This window comes from Emys orbicularis, chromosome 13 (genome assembly GCF_028017835.1).
Source record: "Emys orbicularis isolate rEmyOrb1 chromosome 13, rEmyOrb1.hap1, whole genome shotgun sequence".
Taxonomy (NCBI): Eukaryota; Metazoa; Chordata; order Testudines; family Emydidae; genus Emys; species Emys orbicularis.
The window spans coordinates 43,277,567-43,295,510 of NC_088695.1; the positions used below are offsets into that span (position 1 = coordinate 43,277,567).

Below are 17,944 nucleotides of genomic sequence, written 5' to 3' on the forward strand. Positions count from 1 at the left end.
GAAGTGGTTTTTTACCCACAAAAGCTTATGCCCAAATAAATCTGTTAGTCTTTAAGGTGCCACTGGACTCCTCATAGGACTTTTAATTATGACAAATGCTTAGGTCGGCAGAACAAAATAAGCTTTAGGGGGTACATTTGTAATGTTGATTTTATCCCTAAACCTCTTTTATTGTAATACTACTAATGATACAGCACTTCCAATGGGAGGATCTCCAAATTATGTACAAACATCAGCCCCACACCACCCTGGTGAGATAGGGAAGCAATATTCTCATTGTACAGATGGGGAAACTGACTCACAGAGAAGCTGTAAGTCCCAGAGTGAGTCTGTGGCCAAGCCAGTAATGCGACCTAGATTTCCCAACTCCAGTCCTGTGCTTTAACCTTCTCATTAAACCATCTCGTGCTCTCTCACTCTCCCTCAACTGCATTTGCAGAATGCATTCCCAAATTGCCGATGACTTCTCCCAGCATTCGGCGGATTGAGGGTACAAATTGAGTAACCCAAGTTGCTGGTCTTCATGCTTTTTTAAAAAAAAAACCCAACAAACAATAATTAGTATTGAACTTCCCTTTGGTTCAATAACCTGGTTTTAACTAAGGACACTTTTGTCTTCATATACCACCATCCTGACACTTTAAAAAAAATGTATCAATTCTTTTATAGCACTTTCCGGTATTGCATAAGCAGTGAGCCTAGATGCAGGCATTTAATGCTCTGGTTCTGCGTCCATACAAGACTCCCATGGATTCTGTGGGAAGGGAGGCAAGGAGATTAGCAGAAGAGCGATCCCACAGATGAAGAGCAGGACGAAGGAGGCGCAGGCACAGGCAAAAGACCATGAATAATAGTATTCTATCCAGATAGTCTCCTTGCTGTCAATCATCCTTTTCACAGACTGTCTCATGACTTCAACAGAGATGATCATGCACAGGCCTGGAGAAATAAGAGAGGGGTGAGCTGGAGAGCAGGGGTTTCAGTCCTTATTGCTTTCATTCTTAACTGACCTCTCTGCCTGCCTTTCTGGTTACAAGACTATGCAGTGAGGTTCATAGATGATTCATAGGTTTTAAGGGTCAATAGGATCACCTAATCGAACCTCTTGCATAATAGGCCATAGAATTTCACCCAATGATTCCTGCGTCGTACCCACTGACTTCTTGTTGAACTACAGTGTGTCTTTTAGAAAGATCTCCACTCTGGACTGAAGAACTCCAAGGGACAGAGAACTTACCACATCCATTGGGACGCAGATCTAAGGGTTAATTACCCTCACTGTAAAAATTTGCACTTGCAGTTTGAATTTTTCGAACTTCAAAGTCCAGTCACTGTGGATCTTGTTATGCCTTTGTCTGCTAGACTAAGAGCCCTTGGAGTATGACATATTTGCTCCCTGTTTAGATATGGACTGTAATCAAGTCACCTTTTGAGCTGTAAGGCACAAGAAATGCCATGCAACAGGGACCAATAGTCTTGCCAGTTTGGCACCTGAATTCGGACAATGATTTATATCCTGAGCTTGAAATAACATTTTATATTTAGGCAGCTTTGAAATCTCAGCCTCATTTTTAAGGAGAATCAAAAAGTCCTATGGGCAGGTGTTGGTTAAGGCTAAACATGGCTGGGAATGATCAAAGTCACAAAGTGCTTCATGAAGCTGTGAATGTAAAGTAGGGCTTCTTGAAAAGTGAAGAAAACACTGTATAATTCACTCTTTCTGCGATGCATTTCAACAGCAGGTAAAAAAGTGGAATTAAAACCACGCATTTGGTCACCAAAGCATTCTTTGGGAGCTGGCTGTTATAAAGCTTGTATCACTGTGCTACCTAAGTATCATCATGGTATTTAACAGGCAAGAGGAGGGCGGGTTGAAAGTGAAAATTCCACCATCGTGGCTTTTTGAGATGTCTTCATAATCTGGGGCTTGAATCAGATGACCTTTGATTTGTGTCTTGTGTGACACTAGCAGACCAGGTGCCAGCTCAAGCCAAGGCCTCCAAGCCTCAACTGAACACTGACAAATGCAGAGCTGGAAACTAGTCTGGCTCACCTGTGTGTTCGTTTTTCTAAAATAGATGTTAAGTTTGTAAGAATGTGTTTAGTGTTTAGACTTTATGAAATGCTGGTAGGATACTGCATGTAGTAATCTCACTTATAACATCCGTCCCCCATGTTAGCAGTGAGATCTGTAACTGGGTAACTCACCAGAAACAAGCATTAACTAATGTAAAATGCTGGCTTCGTACAAAAGGTGTTAGGTCCTGTTTGTGAGGAGACCCATTGAAACCAAATGAGCCATTGTGAAACATCAGGACAAAAGACTTTGTTGATTGCTTCCCCCACACCCATGAAGCAGAGATGTGCATGGGGATTCGTTCCATCAGCTTGAACTCTGGGGGAAGGGAATTAAAATCCCTAACAGGGAGAAACTTTATCTTTATGCTGATTAGACTCTGAGGGTCAAGAATTACTAAGCATAAACAAAAGATCCCCAGTGCTTGGCCTGGATTAGCCCTAAGGACATAGAGCTTGCTTATTATAGAAGCGCCTATTACCTTTTGGAACCTAAGCCTAAACCTCATTTGTGTGTGTGTGTTTACTCGCTTTAACCTTGTCAATAACTCTCATTTCTTTTTCTTAGTTAATAAATCTTTAATTCACTTATTATAGGATTGGCTACAAGCATTCTCTTTGGTTTAGAGTTTAATTGACCTGGGATAAGTGACTGGTCCTTTGGGACTGGGAGTAACCTGAATATTGTTGTGATTGTTGGGGTCAGGGCCCATCTGTCACAGAGTCAGGTCGGAATACCCAAGGTGTGCCCTGCTTCCTAAGGGTCTGCCCTGAGATTGGTACTCACACTCCTGAGCCACTCCAGACAGCTTGACACTGGGGTAGTCTTGGCAGGATTCTCATGCCACAGGTCAACTGGATTTATAGATCATAACCAGAATCTGTTAAAAGTTTAAACTTGATATCGAGAGTTTGAAAGGTTCAAGATTAGACACAACGAGTGAACCACAGTCAGATGATGGGCTTGACAGAAAAGACCTTGAAAAGTTATGTAAGGAGAGGGGAACATCCCATAAAACGAAAACTCCATTTCAGGAGCTGAGACTTTTACTCATAAATGCTGGCCAGGTGGAACCTGAGCACCTTTCTGCCTGGGATGCCAGAGAGGAAAACACGCCATTGGAACTGGCCCAATTGCTGTACCGGGCAGCCCAGGAAGAACATGAGCTCCAGAGACTGATGGTGGAATTGTGGCTCAGGGAGACCAAAAAAACCCCCAACCCAACAACTGAGGAGTTTGAGCTAAGAGCCCACCAAAGAGTCATGGAACAATTAGCTGCAGTCAAAGCCAATGAGGCAGCTGAAGAGAGGCATCAAGGACATAAAGGAGGTTTTGTCTAAAGACTCAGTTTTAGTCAGCCCTGATTTCAGCAAACCCTTTGTGCTGAATACTGATGCTTCTAACACTGGGCTAGGGCAGTGCTAATGCAGGATGGGGTGGGAGACAAGAGGCCCCCCCCCCCCCCATTGCCTCGTGGACTAAAACAGTGACCCCCTCTGTCATCAAGCAGGAATGCTGCGACAAAGTTTGGGCTGTTAAGTAGCTTAAGCCTTATTTGTATAATAAAAAAATGTAAGGTTTTAATGGACTCCCTGCTAATATGGTTGCACTGAGATAAATGGACCAATCACACACTGCAGGAGTATGGCATGGAAATAATCCACTTCAAAGGAAAAGAAAATGTAGTGCAGATGCCTTCTCAAGAACAGGGGAATCAAGAAGCGTATTCAGGATCATCAGTGACACCCCTTCCTACATCAGTTTTGCGCTGAAGATGTGACACTGGTGGTCAATGTCTCCTGGACAGATGTATGCCCCTAGAATCTCCCACATATCCCTTCTATACATCAGCGTCTAACACTGAATATTTTAGAAATGCCCATTTTTTACAGGTGATTCTACAGTGTTCCAAAATTTCAGATACACTCACACAGAATAGCCTCCCAGAGCTGACTCTTGTTTGTCAGGCAAATTTTCAGAGCTCAGTAACATAAGTTCAGTTTATGGAATGATCTGTCTTTCTGCTGCAAGGAGATGAATGCAGCCTATCACACTCATTGCCCTAAGATCTAAGTGCATACATCTCTTTTAAGGCTCACCAAATGGCCTACCTGCAAAGGTGTAGAACATCGACGCTGGCTTCAGGAGATAATCCATCTTTTTCCTAAAGGATAAGAGGATGCAGATTGTTCCGATGATTGCAAAGCCCACACTGAAGATGGCAATGGCTGCAGCTGAAATGCTGTACTCTGCCGAGGCAAAACAGAGGGAGAGACAGATGAATGTGTGCGACTTCCTGCATTCTCCCCCCCGCCACAGCGCCTCTGCAATGGGATCAGTTCAGCAAAGGAAAGAAACAAGTTAAAATAGAAACAGCTGCTCTTTCCTTGCTGCAGATAACTGGCCCAAGAGAACTAGGTATTTCTAGCACAGAAAAAGTGTGGTGAATCGCTATGGGTCTTGGTCATGCCCCTGTTGAAGTCAGTGGGAGCAGAAGCAAGACCGAACAGGGTAGGGACAAAGACGCTTTCTAAACGCCCCTGGTAGAAAAAAGCAAATGACACACACAGTGACATGATAGAAACTCTGGGCCTGGGCCTCGCTTAACTAGGCCGCACCCTCACAAGCAGTTACATTGTCTTCCCTGGGCCCAATGGGACTACAAAAGGGTCAGAAGTTTGCAGGATCAGGGCACTTTTCTGTTTGTACTCACAATTCCCACCCAGCACTATGATGAAATAAGTGAGCATGAGACTATGTTGCCGTAATTATTATTTCTTTGTATTGCAGTAGCGCTGACCAGCCTCAGTCCTGGGCCCAGACCCCACTGTGCTAGTTGCTGTACAAACACATTTTGCTTCACAAATGAGCACACGAGACTTCATGTTTTGTTTGAAGATTTGCCATCACTTCCTAAAACCATCCCCTGCAAATGTTTAAACAGAGTTGGCTTGGAGGTAGACTCTGGAGGACAAGAGCCCAGAAGTAGCTTAATATAGGGCAATAAATTGTCATGACCAACTTTTTAGTTTATTAGATTTCCTCCCATACAGGTTTTATCAGAGAGGGTGGAGATTTGGTCTTACATCTTTAAAAGTGTTTCACTCCATTATTCTATCTAGATTTTCCTTTTTTTTTTTTTTTTTAGGAAAAAAAAAAGCAAATAGAAAGCAATGCTATTTTTATTATACATGTTTATTATAGTAGCGCCTATAGGCTCCAACTGTCATCAGGGCCACATAGTGTTAGGCAATGTACAAACATATATTAAGAGACAGTTTTCTGCCCCAGAGGTTCAACAGCTAAATAGGCAAGACAGGCAAAGGGGAAACAGATGTACGTGTGTGTGTGTGCATGAAATGACTTACCCAGGATCACACAGCAACATCCTCTCCTCATCTTGCACAACAAAGTTTCCCAGCTCTGTGAAAATCTAGCTTCTCAAGAGCATGGGAATAAACTTGCTCCAAAGGTGTTCCATCCGGCCAAGTTAAGCTATGTGTAAGATGATTCACCCAGCCAAAACACAGTTCAATATCTGAATGGAGGGGGAAATTGCCAGTTGAATAATTCAGATCTTCACTTACATATTGCATTAGTCTTCAGATGCGTTTAATATTTAACATGTGTAGCCAGGCATGAAACATAGCACCACTTGGTGCTAGTTGCCTTCCATGACATTTTTTTTAATTGTCTTCTAAGCAAAATCCTGAAGAATCTTTCTGCCTCTTACTAATTGGCTTCCATAGAAATGCAGCTATTTTTGTAGTAGGCCAAAGCATATTGCTCTTTGTTCTCATTGCTTTTTCATAATCCTTGTTGTATTGGCATTTTCTTAAAAAAAAATTCGGTGTGTTATCTGCTATGTGTTTGAACTGCCTGAAAGAGTTAGTTTCAATTTAGGAACCTTTTGTGATGGTTTAGGCTTTTTCCTTCTCTTCAAAGAAAAGACGTTTTTCACAACTTTCTTCTGAAGTGACTAATAATGTAATGGAGACATTTTCCAGATCAGATGGATGGATATAATAGCGTCTAAATGGCTAACAAAAGCAGGTAGCTCAGATATTTGTTCTTTATTCCACTCAGAGTATCATTTAAAATTCACAATCTTCCCGGTGTCTGGGGGAAATTGCTTCTTTAAAAAAATATGCTGCAGGGTTTTCCATCATTTTTATTTACAGCGGAAGCAAAGCAGACGGTTTAATATGTGAAATGCAATCATCATCTAGTTTACTCCACACTGAAATATGTTGTATAGCAAAATGTAAGGAGATCTGTCCTTAGTAAGAGAGCCAAGCACTTCAGACTCATGCTAAAAATAAGGTTTTAGTAAAGACTGATTAGAAAGGGTCTAAATTGTCTGTGAGATGCAGATAGTGTTTACTCTGCTTGCATGCAGAAAACTATCTGGTCAGATTTCAGATGTGGGTATCTTTGCTGGAAGTCTGTGTCCTATATCTTTCTTTCTTTGAGTGCAATAGCAAAGACCTAGTGGACTACATGGAGCCTCAGGTACCTCTCCCTCATTGGAGTCAAAACTCTGCTTGGGGTTGGAATTTTGTTTATTTTTTTATTTAAATTTTATGAATATCCTTTGTTGTTGATGTTGTTTAGAGGTAGGAGGGAGTGTCAGTTTTGTGAGTGCCATACATATGGGGGAAAGTCTTTTGGGGTTTCCAAATTGGCCCTTAGATGTTTAATGACAGTTTTATGTGCCTAAGAAACAATTTGAGCAGAAATCAAGCCTGGGACATAGACAACATAAGAAAGGGCTGCTGTTTGAAAATTGGTCTCTCCAGGAATCTGGTGCCTCGGCTGGTCCAGAGCATCGATTAATGGGATAAGAAGCCCATCTCAGTGCCAACTGTCTGTTCTAACTCCCTGTACAATCAATAGGTGTTTCCCCATTGACTTCAATGGCAGCAGGATTGGGCCCTAACTCTGGTGAAACCCTTTACATTAGTTCCCATATACACTCAGTTCATGTAATCAGGGCCGGTGCAAGGATGTTTCGTGCCCTAGGCAAAACTTCCACCTTGCGCCCTCCCCCATCCCCGAGCTCTGCGGCAGCTCCCCACCCCCCCTCGCCTTGAGGCGCCCCCCCTGCAGCAGCTCCCCACCCCCGCTCTGCCCTGAGGCACCCCCCCCCGTGGCAGCTCCCCACCCCCCCCACCCCAGCCCGGGGAGCCGTGCGGCAGCTCCCCACCCCAGCTCACCTCTGCTCCACCCCCTCCCCGAGCCCTGCGGCAGCTCCCCCCACCCTCCGCCCTGAGGCCCCCCCCCCCGTGGCAGCTCCCCCCCCCGCCCGGGGAGCCGTGTGGCAGTTCCCCACCCCAGCTCACCTCTGCTCCGCCTCCTCCCCGAGCACGCCGTTGCTGCTCCACTTCTCCCGCCTCCCAGGCTTGCGGCGCCAATCAGCTGTTTGGCGCCGCAAGCCTGGGAGGGAGAGAAGCAGAGCGGGGCGGCATGCTCAGGGGAGGAGGTGGAGCAGAGGTGAGCTGGGGGGGGAATTCCCCTGCGTGCCGCCCCCCCCTTGCTGCAGGCGGCCCTCCCCGTGCCCCCCTACCCCAGCTCCCTCCGCCTAAATGCTGCCGACGGCCGGGGCGGCCGAAGATCCGGCCACCGTGGTCACCGCCGAAGAAAACGCCGCCCCCCAAATGCTAGCGCCCTAGGCCTAATAGGTTGCACCGGCCCTGCATGTAATGCTAGTAAAGAGTTCGTCCAAGCAAATTTCTTACCTTTTTGGGTGGTTCTTTCAAATATCTCTGTGCTCTGTCCTGGAGAGAAGTGTTTGAAGTAGGAACAGTTACGGTCTGAACAAGAACAAAGGAGAATATCAGTTGCTAAGTATAACTGAGTTTAAGAAACCAAAATTAGGGAAATAAAATTTTCTTTTACATTAATGGAACTGAAAAATTCAAATGGTTTTGGGCAGTGATTAATGGGACCTTAATCCCGAACTTGCTGCAGATGTGTCCAGTATGCAGTTCACCTAAGAACAAACCAGGCAATGAGAGGCTTTAAACAGGGATTTATACCCTGATCCAGCAAAGTACTTAAACATGTGCTTCGTGTGGCTTCAATGGGCCTTGAGCCTATGTGTCCGTTCTTAGAGAATACTTCTCATCCGTGCCAGTCAAAAAAACCCTAACAACACAAACTCATTGCCTGGAAACGTCCTGCTGGTGGTTTCAAATTCACTTGACCTCTCCACAAGCAGCTAATATAAAATAATAGAATGTTAATCGATATGCAAGTCCCCATCAGTTTCTCAGATCAGTCCTCATGTCACTTCGCTTAGCCTCGGAATGTTCTGCGGCGTATTACACACAAGGGATTGTGACAAGAATCCAGAAAAGGGAATGGAACTTGGATTTCCTGAAAGCTGGTAGCCAAGAGCACGAAGAAGTGCTAAGCTTTAGCCAGTCTGTAGTCTGATCTGTGTACATTATATTTACTATGCATGGCAAGCCCTGCTGGCAAAGGGCCTCTGAGGGGTACTTGGGAAAGGACTAGTGTTGCCAACTTTGGTTGGATGAATTCCTGGAGGCTCCATCACACGACATTATCTTTAATGAAAGATTAATTTTTAATTCCTGGAGACTCCAGGACAATCCTGGGAGGTTGGCAACCCTAGAAAGGACATGCTTTTGAGTTCACCAGGGATGAATTCTCCTCTCACACCAAGATGAATGTCTAGTGACTTCCCGGGGGTTGCACATGCATAGAGGAGAGGAGAAATTGGCATGGAGTGTTTTATGTCTGAGCAGGTGAATGGATGCTGCACGAAAGGCAGCCGGCTACGTAAGCAGAGATAAAGCAATCACAAGGCTGTCGTCAGGCACAACCTCTGACACCATTCCCAAAGAACGCGCGGCCCATGGAGTCAACCTTTCTGTTTTAAGAAGGAATTACAGAAAACTCTTTCTTTCCCTCAGCAGCCAGTGCAGATTCCTGCCTCCTCACTGCCCCATGCTGGGGCATTTCCTGAGCCTGGCGCCCCCTGGCTGCCTTTGCATCTTCCCCTCCTCTCCTCTCTGCCATTGCCAACCCACATTGCCAACTCACCCCCTCCAGAATGGCATCCCTCCTCCTTTCCCTGCCTAATGCTCTTTCCGCCAAGCCAGGGAGCTGCATGGGACGTCACACCTCACTGAGGAGCTGGGGTGAAAGTAAGGAAAGTAATGGGGAATGCAGCTCCCTCTCCTCTGCTAAAATCAGAGGAGGTTCCCTCCCCCTGCCCGGCTTGGGTTAGAAGAGTCCCCCACCCCAGCTTCCCCTCTGACTTGGCTGGGAGTGTAAGAGCTCCCTCTCGTGCTTCAGACTCTTTGCCACTGGTGTTAACAGGTTTAGCTGCCTTCTTGCCATTCCTGGCAGTTAAGACAAGTAGCAGGGGCTAGAGGGAAGCATTCGCTGCCTCGGTAGTAGCTGGAATCGATGAGGTTTTGCAGCCTGGAATCCTTTTACAGTTCAGCGAAGCGTCACTGTCTATTGAAAGGCAATGAAGCCAGTGGAGTTTTTGTAGAACTGAGCGGTGTCCCACTGTCCCGGGCTTCCCTGGGCTATTCTACTGGTGTCACAAACAGCTATTCTGTGGTGTGACGCTTGTGAACAAAGACTGGGGACTCAGGATGGAAAGCATCTCTGTGTGCGTGCAAAAACCAATGTTTTCAGCCTCCGGAGTGAGTGCGGGGGGAAGGGTCTGTTGGGATGATGCCCATTGACATTAAGCTTTGCCAGCTGTACCATTTGGAGGGAGTTTATTCACACTTAGCATTTATTTATAACTCATTTAATTGAGGTCTTGACAAGTACATGTAGCTGAAAGAACATCCCCTTGACAAGAATTTGGATGGAAGTTGTGTAATCAACAAGATCCTGCAGACATAGCCAACTGGGACCGTAAAGTGTCTGATTGTGCTTTGCTAATGACCAGCCAGATACTTTGAAGAGACTATGGTCAACCCTGTCTTTACAGACTAATTTAAAATCTCACATTTACTGCACCGTGAGGTTATATTTGCCATAGTAAAACTGGGGAATACAGCCAAGACGGCAGGGAATTTAATCACTCTGGATCACAAATGGTCACAATTTGTAGAACAAATAATGGAGGATGGAGGAAGTTGGAAAGAAAAGACTCTAAAGTCAGTGGGTTGTGAGGCCACTCATCTCACTGCAGCACCCTGGAAATTTCAGCCAATGATAGCCAGCCATGGCTGAGGCAGTGCAACCCCCTGGTGTAGATGCACAAAGCCATTAGTGCAGTGTGAATACCGGGTAAGCATCTCTGATGCAGTTTATGGCTTTAGCTGTCTATACTAGGGTTTTGTTCTGGAGCCACTACATCAGAGTCCGGGCATGAATGGCTGCAGCCAGAGCAACCCCCCAGTGTAGACAAACCTTTGTAAAGTGCTGTGTATATGTAAAGAGCTAATTTTAATGGTAATAAGAGGCCATAATATTGCACTTTATCAACCCAGTTCTTTTCATGTCTCCGACAGCGTAAATGGCATATTCTGGAGTTGCTGTTACAAGTACGGTATTTATTTTCTCTCCAATAGCAGATCAGACAGTTACAGAGCAGCATGCATAACCCACTAATGAGCACGGGCTCATTAGCTGAAGTCTCCTCTGCGAGGTAGTTATTTTATTACATTTTCTTTTTAAACTGATATTTATTCTGTCTCTCAGCTTCTGTTCATTTACTTGCCTTTTATCACTGAAAAAGATTTGAGCAAACATGTCTGGACTCAAATGCTGTGACTGTGTTTTGTGTTTTGTGCTGCATACTGAGGCTAAAACTGCCAGTGATGCACACAAGAGAACAAAGTGTCTCCAAGCAATCAGGACTGGGGTGGGTAGCGTGGGGCAGCCGCATCCCTTTGACAGTGAGCGGATGGTGGTTGAGAATATGTATCAATGCTGCTCCATGCTGGGGAGATGGAGGCTGTTGTCGGGATCCTTTGATCCCTGTGACAGAGGGCAGGGGAAGCCAAGACAAAATGGAGATGCTTAGTCTTTAAGCCATGGGTTTTGCTTTTAACTAGTCTCCAGAAAAGTGAGGTGTTGGCAGTAGAGAAACCTGGTTTGTGCTGATTAATGCAAAGCCAGGGTCCAAAAATCAACCATCCATGAACTGATCAGGGGCAAGGGCCACAGCTTTGCATGTATCACAGGAAATTGGCTGGATGACACTGCTGCGCTGGTTTTGGAGCAGTTTGTCCAGGTAGCATGAAGCTATGATGGATCAGCAGGGAGATGCTGTTTGCACATGAAATGCAGCAGGAGATCTCCCACCGCAACACTGGATCTGGTACATGGACTTATTCTCTCAGGGTATGTCTACCCTGGAGCTGGAGGTGTAATTTCCAGCTCAGGCAGACATACCCACAAAAGCTCTGACAAAGTTAGTGCACTAAAAATAGTGGCATAACCCCGGCTGCCTGGGGGTAGGGTGGACTCGCTGTCTTAAGTACATTCCTGGGTTTCAGAGGGGATTGTACTCGGGGTGGCTACCCTGCCCTGCTCTCAGGCTGCTGTGGCTAGCCTGCTATTTTTAGAGCTTTCGTTGGATTGGAACTACTGCAGGTATGTCTATCCTACCGTCAGCTCCAGTGTCGATGTGCCCTGTTTACACTGCTGCAGCCCCACTGGATACAATAGCAAACCTTAAACACAAGTAAATATTCTACCCTGTGAGTACTGGGTTAATTTTGGTGGAATCAATATGCACCAAGGAGTCATGTCTCCCTGGGCTTCTGGCATGAGAGGAGGGGTCCTTTTACTAACTTTGCTCAAATTAAAACAACAGTATTGCACAGCAATTAACTCTCCAGTCATCATAAAAATGCTTCAGCACATCATTTAAACTGCTCCGCTCTAGTCCCAGGAATATCTTTATCCACGCAGTCCCCTGTTAGTCAACAGAACCGAGCCACTTCCATCCTTTACACTCCCCATCATGAATTAAAAAACACCTCGTTTGTGCCGCACTCTATTTACATAATGGGGATTTAAAATGGATTTCACAATAGATGAAAGCTTTGTAGAATCCTTGGTTTTTCTCTACCCCTAATTGTGGTATCTCTGCCATGAAGTTACCCTGTTGAGCTAGTAAAAAAACTATCAATGAGCTATGAATAGCTTTACTTTAAGTGAGGTTCTCAAACGTATTCATAGCATGGTCCACAACATAACAGAGTCTCTTGTGGACACCTCCCTTCCCATTCATGGTCACCCAGCCCAGCTCCCCTTCCATTCATGATTTTTCTGGACCTTCTCTGCTGCCATTCATGATTGCCTGGACACCTCCACTATCATTCAGGATCACTGGGTTTAACTTCCTTCCCACTCATGATTGCCTAGAGCACATCACCTCCCATTCATAATTGCCCAGCCTACCTCCACTACTGTCCATGATTGCATGCACCACTTCCCCTCCTTTTCACAATCACAGAACATCCTGTGGCAACTACAGCAATTGCCTACACGGAAAAGTAAAGTTAGGACAATATTGAATTCCTGGCTTCCTCTATGTAATTTACCATCTGGAAACTAGAAACAGGAGACAGCGTCGTGTGTCCAGCCAGCTTTTCATAGACCACAGTTTGGCCACCAGTGCTTTAAGGGACATGCTCTATCTCTATTTCTTCAGGTCCCCTAACACGTTTTCTCACCATGCTCCTGACAGTGTGAGAGAGGAAGAATCACTAGTTTATTTCTGAAGAAGACAAGAAAATGGCTACGTAGAAGTATGAAAATTTCCTTGGGACCCTGGTCCCTTTCCTGTGCTCATGAACAAACCACCCATTTACAGTACAGCCCCACAGAGTTGCTCTTCATGGTCATCGCAAAATCAACCTGGGCTTCTGCGTTGTTTGATAGGAATCCAATGGAAGATGCTAACGGCATTTTACATTGCAGCTGTGATCTGACTTACATGCGGTAGTTTGTGTTTTTTACTGTAGTATCATGGTAGCCATGCTTGAGTTGATGCTGAGATCACTTCCCAGCAGACCCCTTACTTTGTGTATCCTGCACCCATCATGATCCAATCAACTCCTGTAAACTAAACTGTTTAGGGCCTGGTGAGCCCTGGAATATTCCTGTTTATGTGTCTGTCTAATCTCCACAAAACCAGCTAGACTAGCAGGGGCAAATGATAGAGAAGCCAACAGTGATTTAGAGCTGCTAGAAGGACTAAGTTGTGTCACCCGTGAATCAGGAGGCCCCCTCTCTCCCCTGCAGCCACGTGCTGTATTCCTCCCAAATTCTGGCATTCCTTGGCTAGCTACCAACAAAACCATGCACCTGTGTACCCGGATATCTCCAACTGCTCTGAATGTGATCCATCAGCAGTCTATATCCATGTCTGGAATGCCTAACCTCCCTGGAAATGCAGGTTTGAATACTGTCAGAGTGACCCTTTGTCCTTCTGAAGTAGATAAATTAAACTCCACGAGATATGGCCTTTCACAGGGGTCCTTCACAACACAGACCAAAACCCTGCCTCACACACTTCCCAACCCTTGGCTCTGAACTCAGTGGCTTGAGCCCATCTCTACAGCTCTCTGAAAGGCGTAAAAATAATTGTTCTTTGCACTTGCGTAGCATCTTCTAGGTGAGGTGAGGCCTGTTATCCCGCTTTTACAGATATGGAACTGAGGCACAAGAGGTAGTTTAAGTGACTTGCTCACGTTCAAACAGGAATTTCATGCCAGACCTAGGACTCCTGACTCAATTTCGTAGATTCATCCATTATGATCATCTAATCTGCCTCCTGCATAAACAGGCCATGGAATTTCACCAAGTGACTCCTAATCAAGCCACTCATTTCTGACTGAGGTACAGTACACCTGTTAGAAAGATATCCAATCTGGATTTATAGTCTCCAAGCAGTGGAGAACCACCACATCCTTATGTAAGATGTTCCAATGGTTAATTATCCACACTTAAAAATTGTTACTTAGTAGTAGTCTGATTTTATCTAGCCTCTGCTTTGAGCCACTGGATCTTGTTATTCTCTGTAGCAGTTTCCTGAGCCCTTTCCAATTTGTCAACAACCTTTAAACGTGTGGCTAAAATGTAAATCTCTCTGCCTTAAACCATAAGACTACAAGTTCAAAGTTGCCCACTCTATTCTATACAGTGCTAAGCTCAACAAGTAATAAACACTAGAAACAATGCTCTCCCGCTTCCCCCTGAGTAAGGCTGGGTAGGTCACTATTAACCAAGTGGTAAATAATGGTAATTTTTCAAATGATGGTGGTAGCGTATGATTTTCAGAAAAACAGATTTACGGACATACAGGTCAGCTACTCAACCTTTGTTTTTTTGTTTCACTCGCCTTTCTTGACTAATCCAAGTCTGACAACCTTCGCTGGCATTTCTCCTCAGATGTGTGACATCGTTACAACAAGGAGTGCCATTCTGGAGCAGCGTAGTCTAGCAGCGAGAGTGGAGTACGGAAAGCCCGGACATCTGAGTTCTTTTCCAAGCTCTGCCATGGACTCTCAGCATGGCTGGTCTTGGGCCAGCCCTCGACCCCTCTTGTGCCTCAGTTTCCCTAATGTAAAAATGGGGATAATAGTATCTACCTAACAGCAGAGATGCGAGCATTTAATTAGTGATTGTAAAGGGCTCTTTTAGAACTTGCGATGACACACATGAAAGAATTCCATGTTATTGAATATAATGGTTTTGAAACTGAATTTCATCAAATTCCAGGAGTATCTGTCAAGCCCTTTAAAAGTATGCTCACCTATCCAATATCTAAAGGTCATCTCTGTTGCAGTCAAGCTGCTCCGCAGAGGCCTTCAGCTCACTGTCTCCATAATTACCCATTTGTTTACTCTGCACTTTAAGAAGCCAGCACAGAGGGCGTGGATAGCACAGCTATGAGATGTCCAGGCAAGCACATGCTGATGTCTGTCAAAGATATCTAACACTTTTGTGCTGTAAAGATGATGAATCTGTTTTACTGAGACAGCTGGATATTTACGAGTTTTAAATTTATCCAACAATGTGCAGTATTGAATTATTTCTCACAATCTGTCTGTCTCCCCCTTAAACATAAAGCTTCTGATGTGCAGAGAAAATGCTATAGCTAAGGTTACTAGCTATAGTAAAATGTATTTATTATATTAATTAGAAATGGGGCTAAGTGAAACCTCCAAATTCAAATGCCCCCAAATGTGGTGGAAAGCCAGATCTGAATTCAGATCTGAATGCTGTGGATCAGCCTCGTCTCTTTAATACTAAATAGTTTAGCCAGATAGATTGAGAATCATCACGATACGATTTCATAGCAAATTTACAAATATATTAAAATCTAACTTTAACTTCAACTAGGGGTGGTCATCAAAAGGGAATCCTATTATGCAGGGGAATTTCTGACTAGGAAATAATCCAATTTGCCATTAGACAAGTCAGGAAAGGGGTATTAGCACATATTGCATGAACGCAGCAGACTTTGCAATCAGCAAAAATTTAATACAACTTCTCACGAATCATGTTAATGTAATGCTCTTCCAGGAAACTAGCGAGGGGTGCAGACTACCATCCTTCCTGCTGATTTCAATGTGACTACTCTCAGAATATGTAACTATGCAGTATGAAGAAAAGTGTCTGATTAGACTTCTTTCGTCACAAACACAGAGCACATTTGCTTTCTGGCCCTGTATGAAATTTAAGGAGACCTCATAAGTCACTGACAGATTATTTCTCACTTAATTTACAGCATTTTTGGCACTTGGAGAAATATACCATCGCATGCAGTTCCACACTGCCCTAAGTAATACTAGTTATGAAGAGTAGCTTTTGAATTACTTAAGATCTTTCAAGAACAAGCGGCTCTGGCATAGCTCTCTGAACTACGAACTCCTTCTAGTGAACCAGATATTGGCCCCACTCAGTAATCCTCACTCAGGCAAAACGCCCTGTGGACTCAATGGAAGTTTTGCTTGAGTAAGGCCTTGCATAGTCATTGCAGGGTTGTAGATGTCAGCAAAACATCGGTGGGAAAATAGCCTTCTTCCTGATTTCTCTCTATGACTTTTGCCGTCTCCTATCTGGTCCCCTTTATACCACCCACTATCTTTGCTGTATTGAAAGAGCTGAAGAGCAGTGTATTAAATATGCTTACAGATATATACGGTGGCAGGGCATCATGCATTTAGGAGAAGGCCTCGAGGAAATGTGACAGTGAGGTGTATTTTCAGACTAATATGAAAACCAAATCAACGTGTCGAATCTTGTAAGATAAAGTGCAATGGAAACAAGAACCATCTTTTTTCCTGCATGTTTTTTCACTTCCTAAAAGACGTCACTAAGAATAGCCTGACATTTTCTCCCATGCATTTTCAGGGTGTAAGTGGGATGAATGCAAGCACGTACCTCCAGTCAGAGTTATCAGCCCACAGCTCCTCTCTTTGGTAGCTTTGTCTTGGATGTAAAACTGTTTTGTGCAGAGCCGCCATAGCCCGAAGTGAGCAGCCTCACAGGTGGAATTGTAATGCTCCACTCTATGGCTCAGCACTGCCCAGTGATCAGTCACCACAGCTGCAAACATTAAAGAGATGCCAACCAAAATAACAGAGAAAGTCAGCCGGATTTTCAATGTTTTGCCTTCATCCATGGCTGGACTGCACTGGAGTGCATAGGGCAGACTCTCTCAGGCGATTGTTGCCCTGTCGCGTTTGGTTTGCCTACTTGAAGGAATGCTGCAAGTTATTCAAGTGGTCTTCAAAGTCTTGGCGTGTGTAAGCGTTTTCAAATGTCAACCGTGTGATGCAAAAGTAGAGCAGGTTGTGGGCTGGGCTGGACAGCTGGCCACATGTACAGCTGTTGAGATATATCAGGAGACTGGGGGACTAGACTTGTGAGTGAGGATTCTATTAATGCACATAATGAATAAAGTAACTGATGCAGCTCGGGTTACGAACTCCTCCCTGCTGGGTTTGTGCAGCAAGTTCCATAAGCCAACTAAGAGCAAAACTAGCTCAGTGTCATTAATATTCACAGCCGCAAGACCACTCAAGACATGGCCAGGAGCCGTGACTGGTGTAAATGTTAACTTTCCTGTTAGAATGTAAAAGCATTTGTCTTTGTAATAAAGATGGGCGTGAACCCACTTTTATTCCAAAGAACCCATTATTCGTTCTAACAATATCCTCCTATACACTGAAGCTGGGTTTTTTCAAAGGTTCAAACACCCCAAACTTTGGTGGAGTTGGATTTGTCTCTGATTCCAGAACAGAATTTTGTGATTCAGATTCTTCTCCACTATGGAAGCACAGTGTCCACTACCCACCTGGCCTACTGAAAACATTACTCGTTATGGGCGAACACTTGGTTTAGGTATTCGTCACCCAAAATTAACAATCAGCCATGAGTGGCAAGGACAGGAGTCTGACCAAGCATTGTCTTCAGCAGCACTGACACAGGCTGCAAGAGAACCTCTTGACCCTTCAGCAAGTGCCTGAGTGGGGAAGGATACAAATCAAATACAATATCGAGGGGAAAATGCTTTTCCACAGTGCAACCGTTTTTCTAGGCTCGCCTCCCGCATGACCATAACTAAAAGAGCTGGCGTGTGGCCTGCTCAGTAGCAGCTGGCATGCTGCTGTACATATCTGGCAAATAGGTGACTGGATCTGGGTTTGTCAGCAGGCCAGCAATGCTTGTTTTGTGGAGGTGCCTGGGCCTCGTGCTCTCCTCTGCAGCATCACGCTTTGTGTCCTACTGAGGCAGTTGTATGGTAGATTTTTATGAAGCTTGGTAAGGCACTGAAAATGGAGTACAGAGCAGCAGTCTGTTTCTTGCAGAGAAGGGACGTATAATGAGCCTAGTGAGGCAGAATTCTTA

At 44.8% G+C, this 17,944-nt stretch overlaps 1 protein-coding gene across 1 annotated transcript; it reads right to left on the bottom strand.

The window, feature by feature from the left end:
• Positions 1-712: 712 nt before the first annotated feature.
• CACNG1 (calcium voltage-gated channel auxiliary subunit gamma 1) lies at positions 713-16,715 on the bottom strand. The gene is made up of 4 exons (XM_065416293.1): positions 16,475-16,715; positions 7,816-7,890; positions 4,189-4,326; positions 713-939 (listed from the first exon to the last, which is right to left on the bottom strand). Exons 1-4 carry the CDS (start codon positions 16,713-16,715, stop codon positions 713-715), a joined length of 681 nt encoding a protein of 226 aa, XP_065272365.1.
• Positions 16,716-17,944: the final 1,229 nt, after the last annotated feature.

Coding starts and splice junctions, on each gene's coding strand:
- CACNG1 (XM_065416293.1), bottom strand. CDS start 16,715: ATGGATGAAGGCAAAACATTGAAAATCCGGCTGACTTTCTCTGTTATT. Junction 7,891..16,474: donor GCTGATAACTCTGACTGGAG/GTACGTGCTTGC, acceptor GTTCTTGTTCAG/ACCGTAACTGTTCCTACTTC. Junction 4,327..7,815: donor TGAAAGAACCACCCAAAAAG/GTAAGAAATTTG, acceptor TTGCCTCGGCAG/AGTACAGCATTTCAGCTGCA.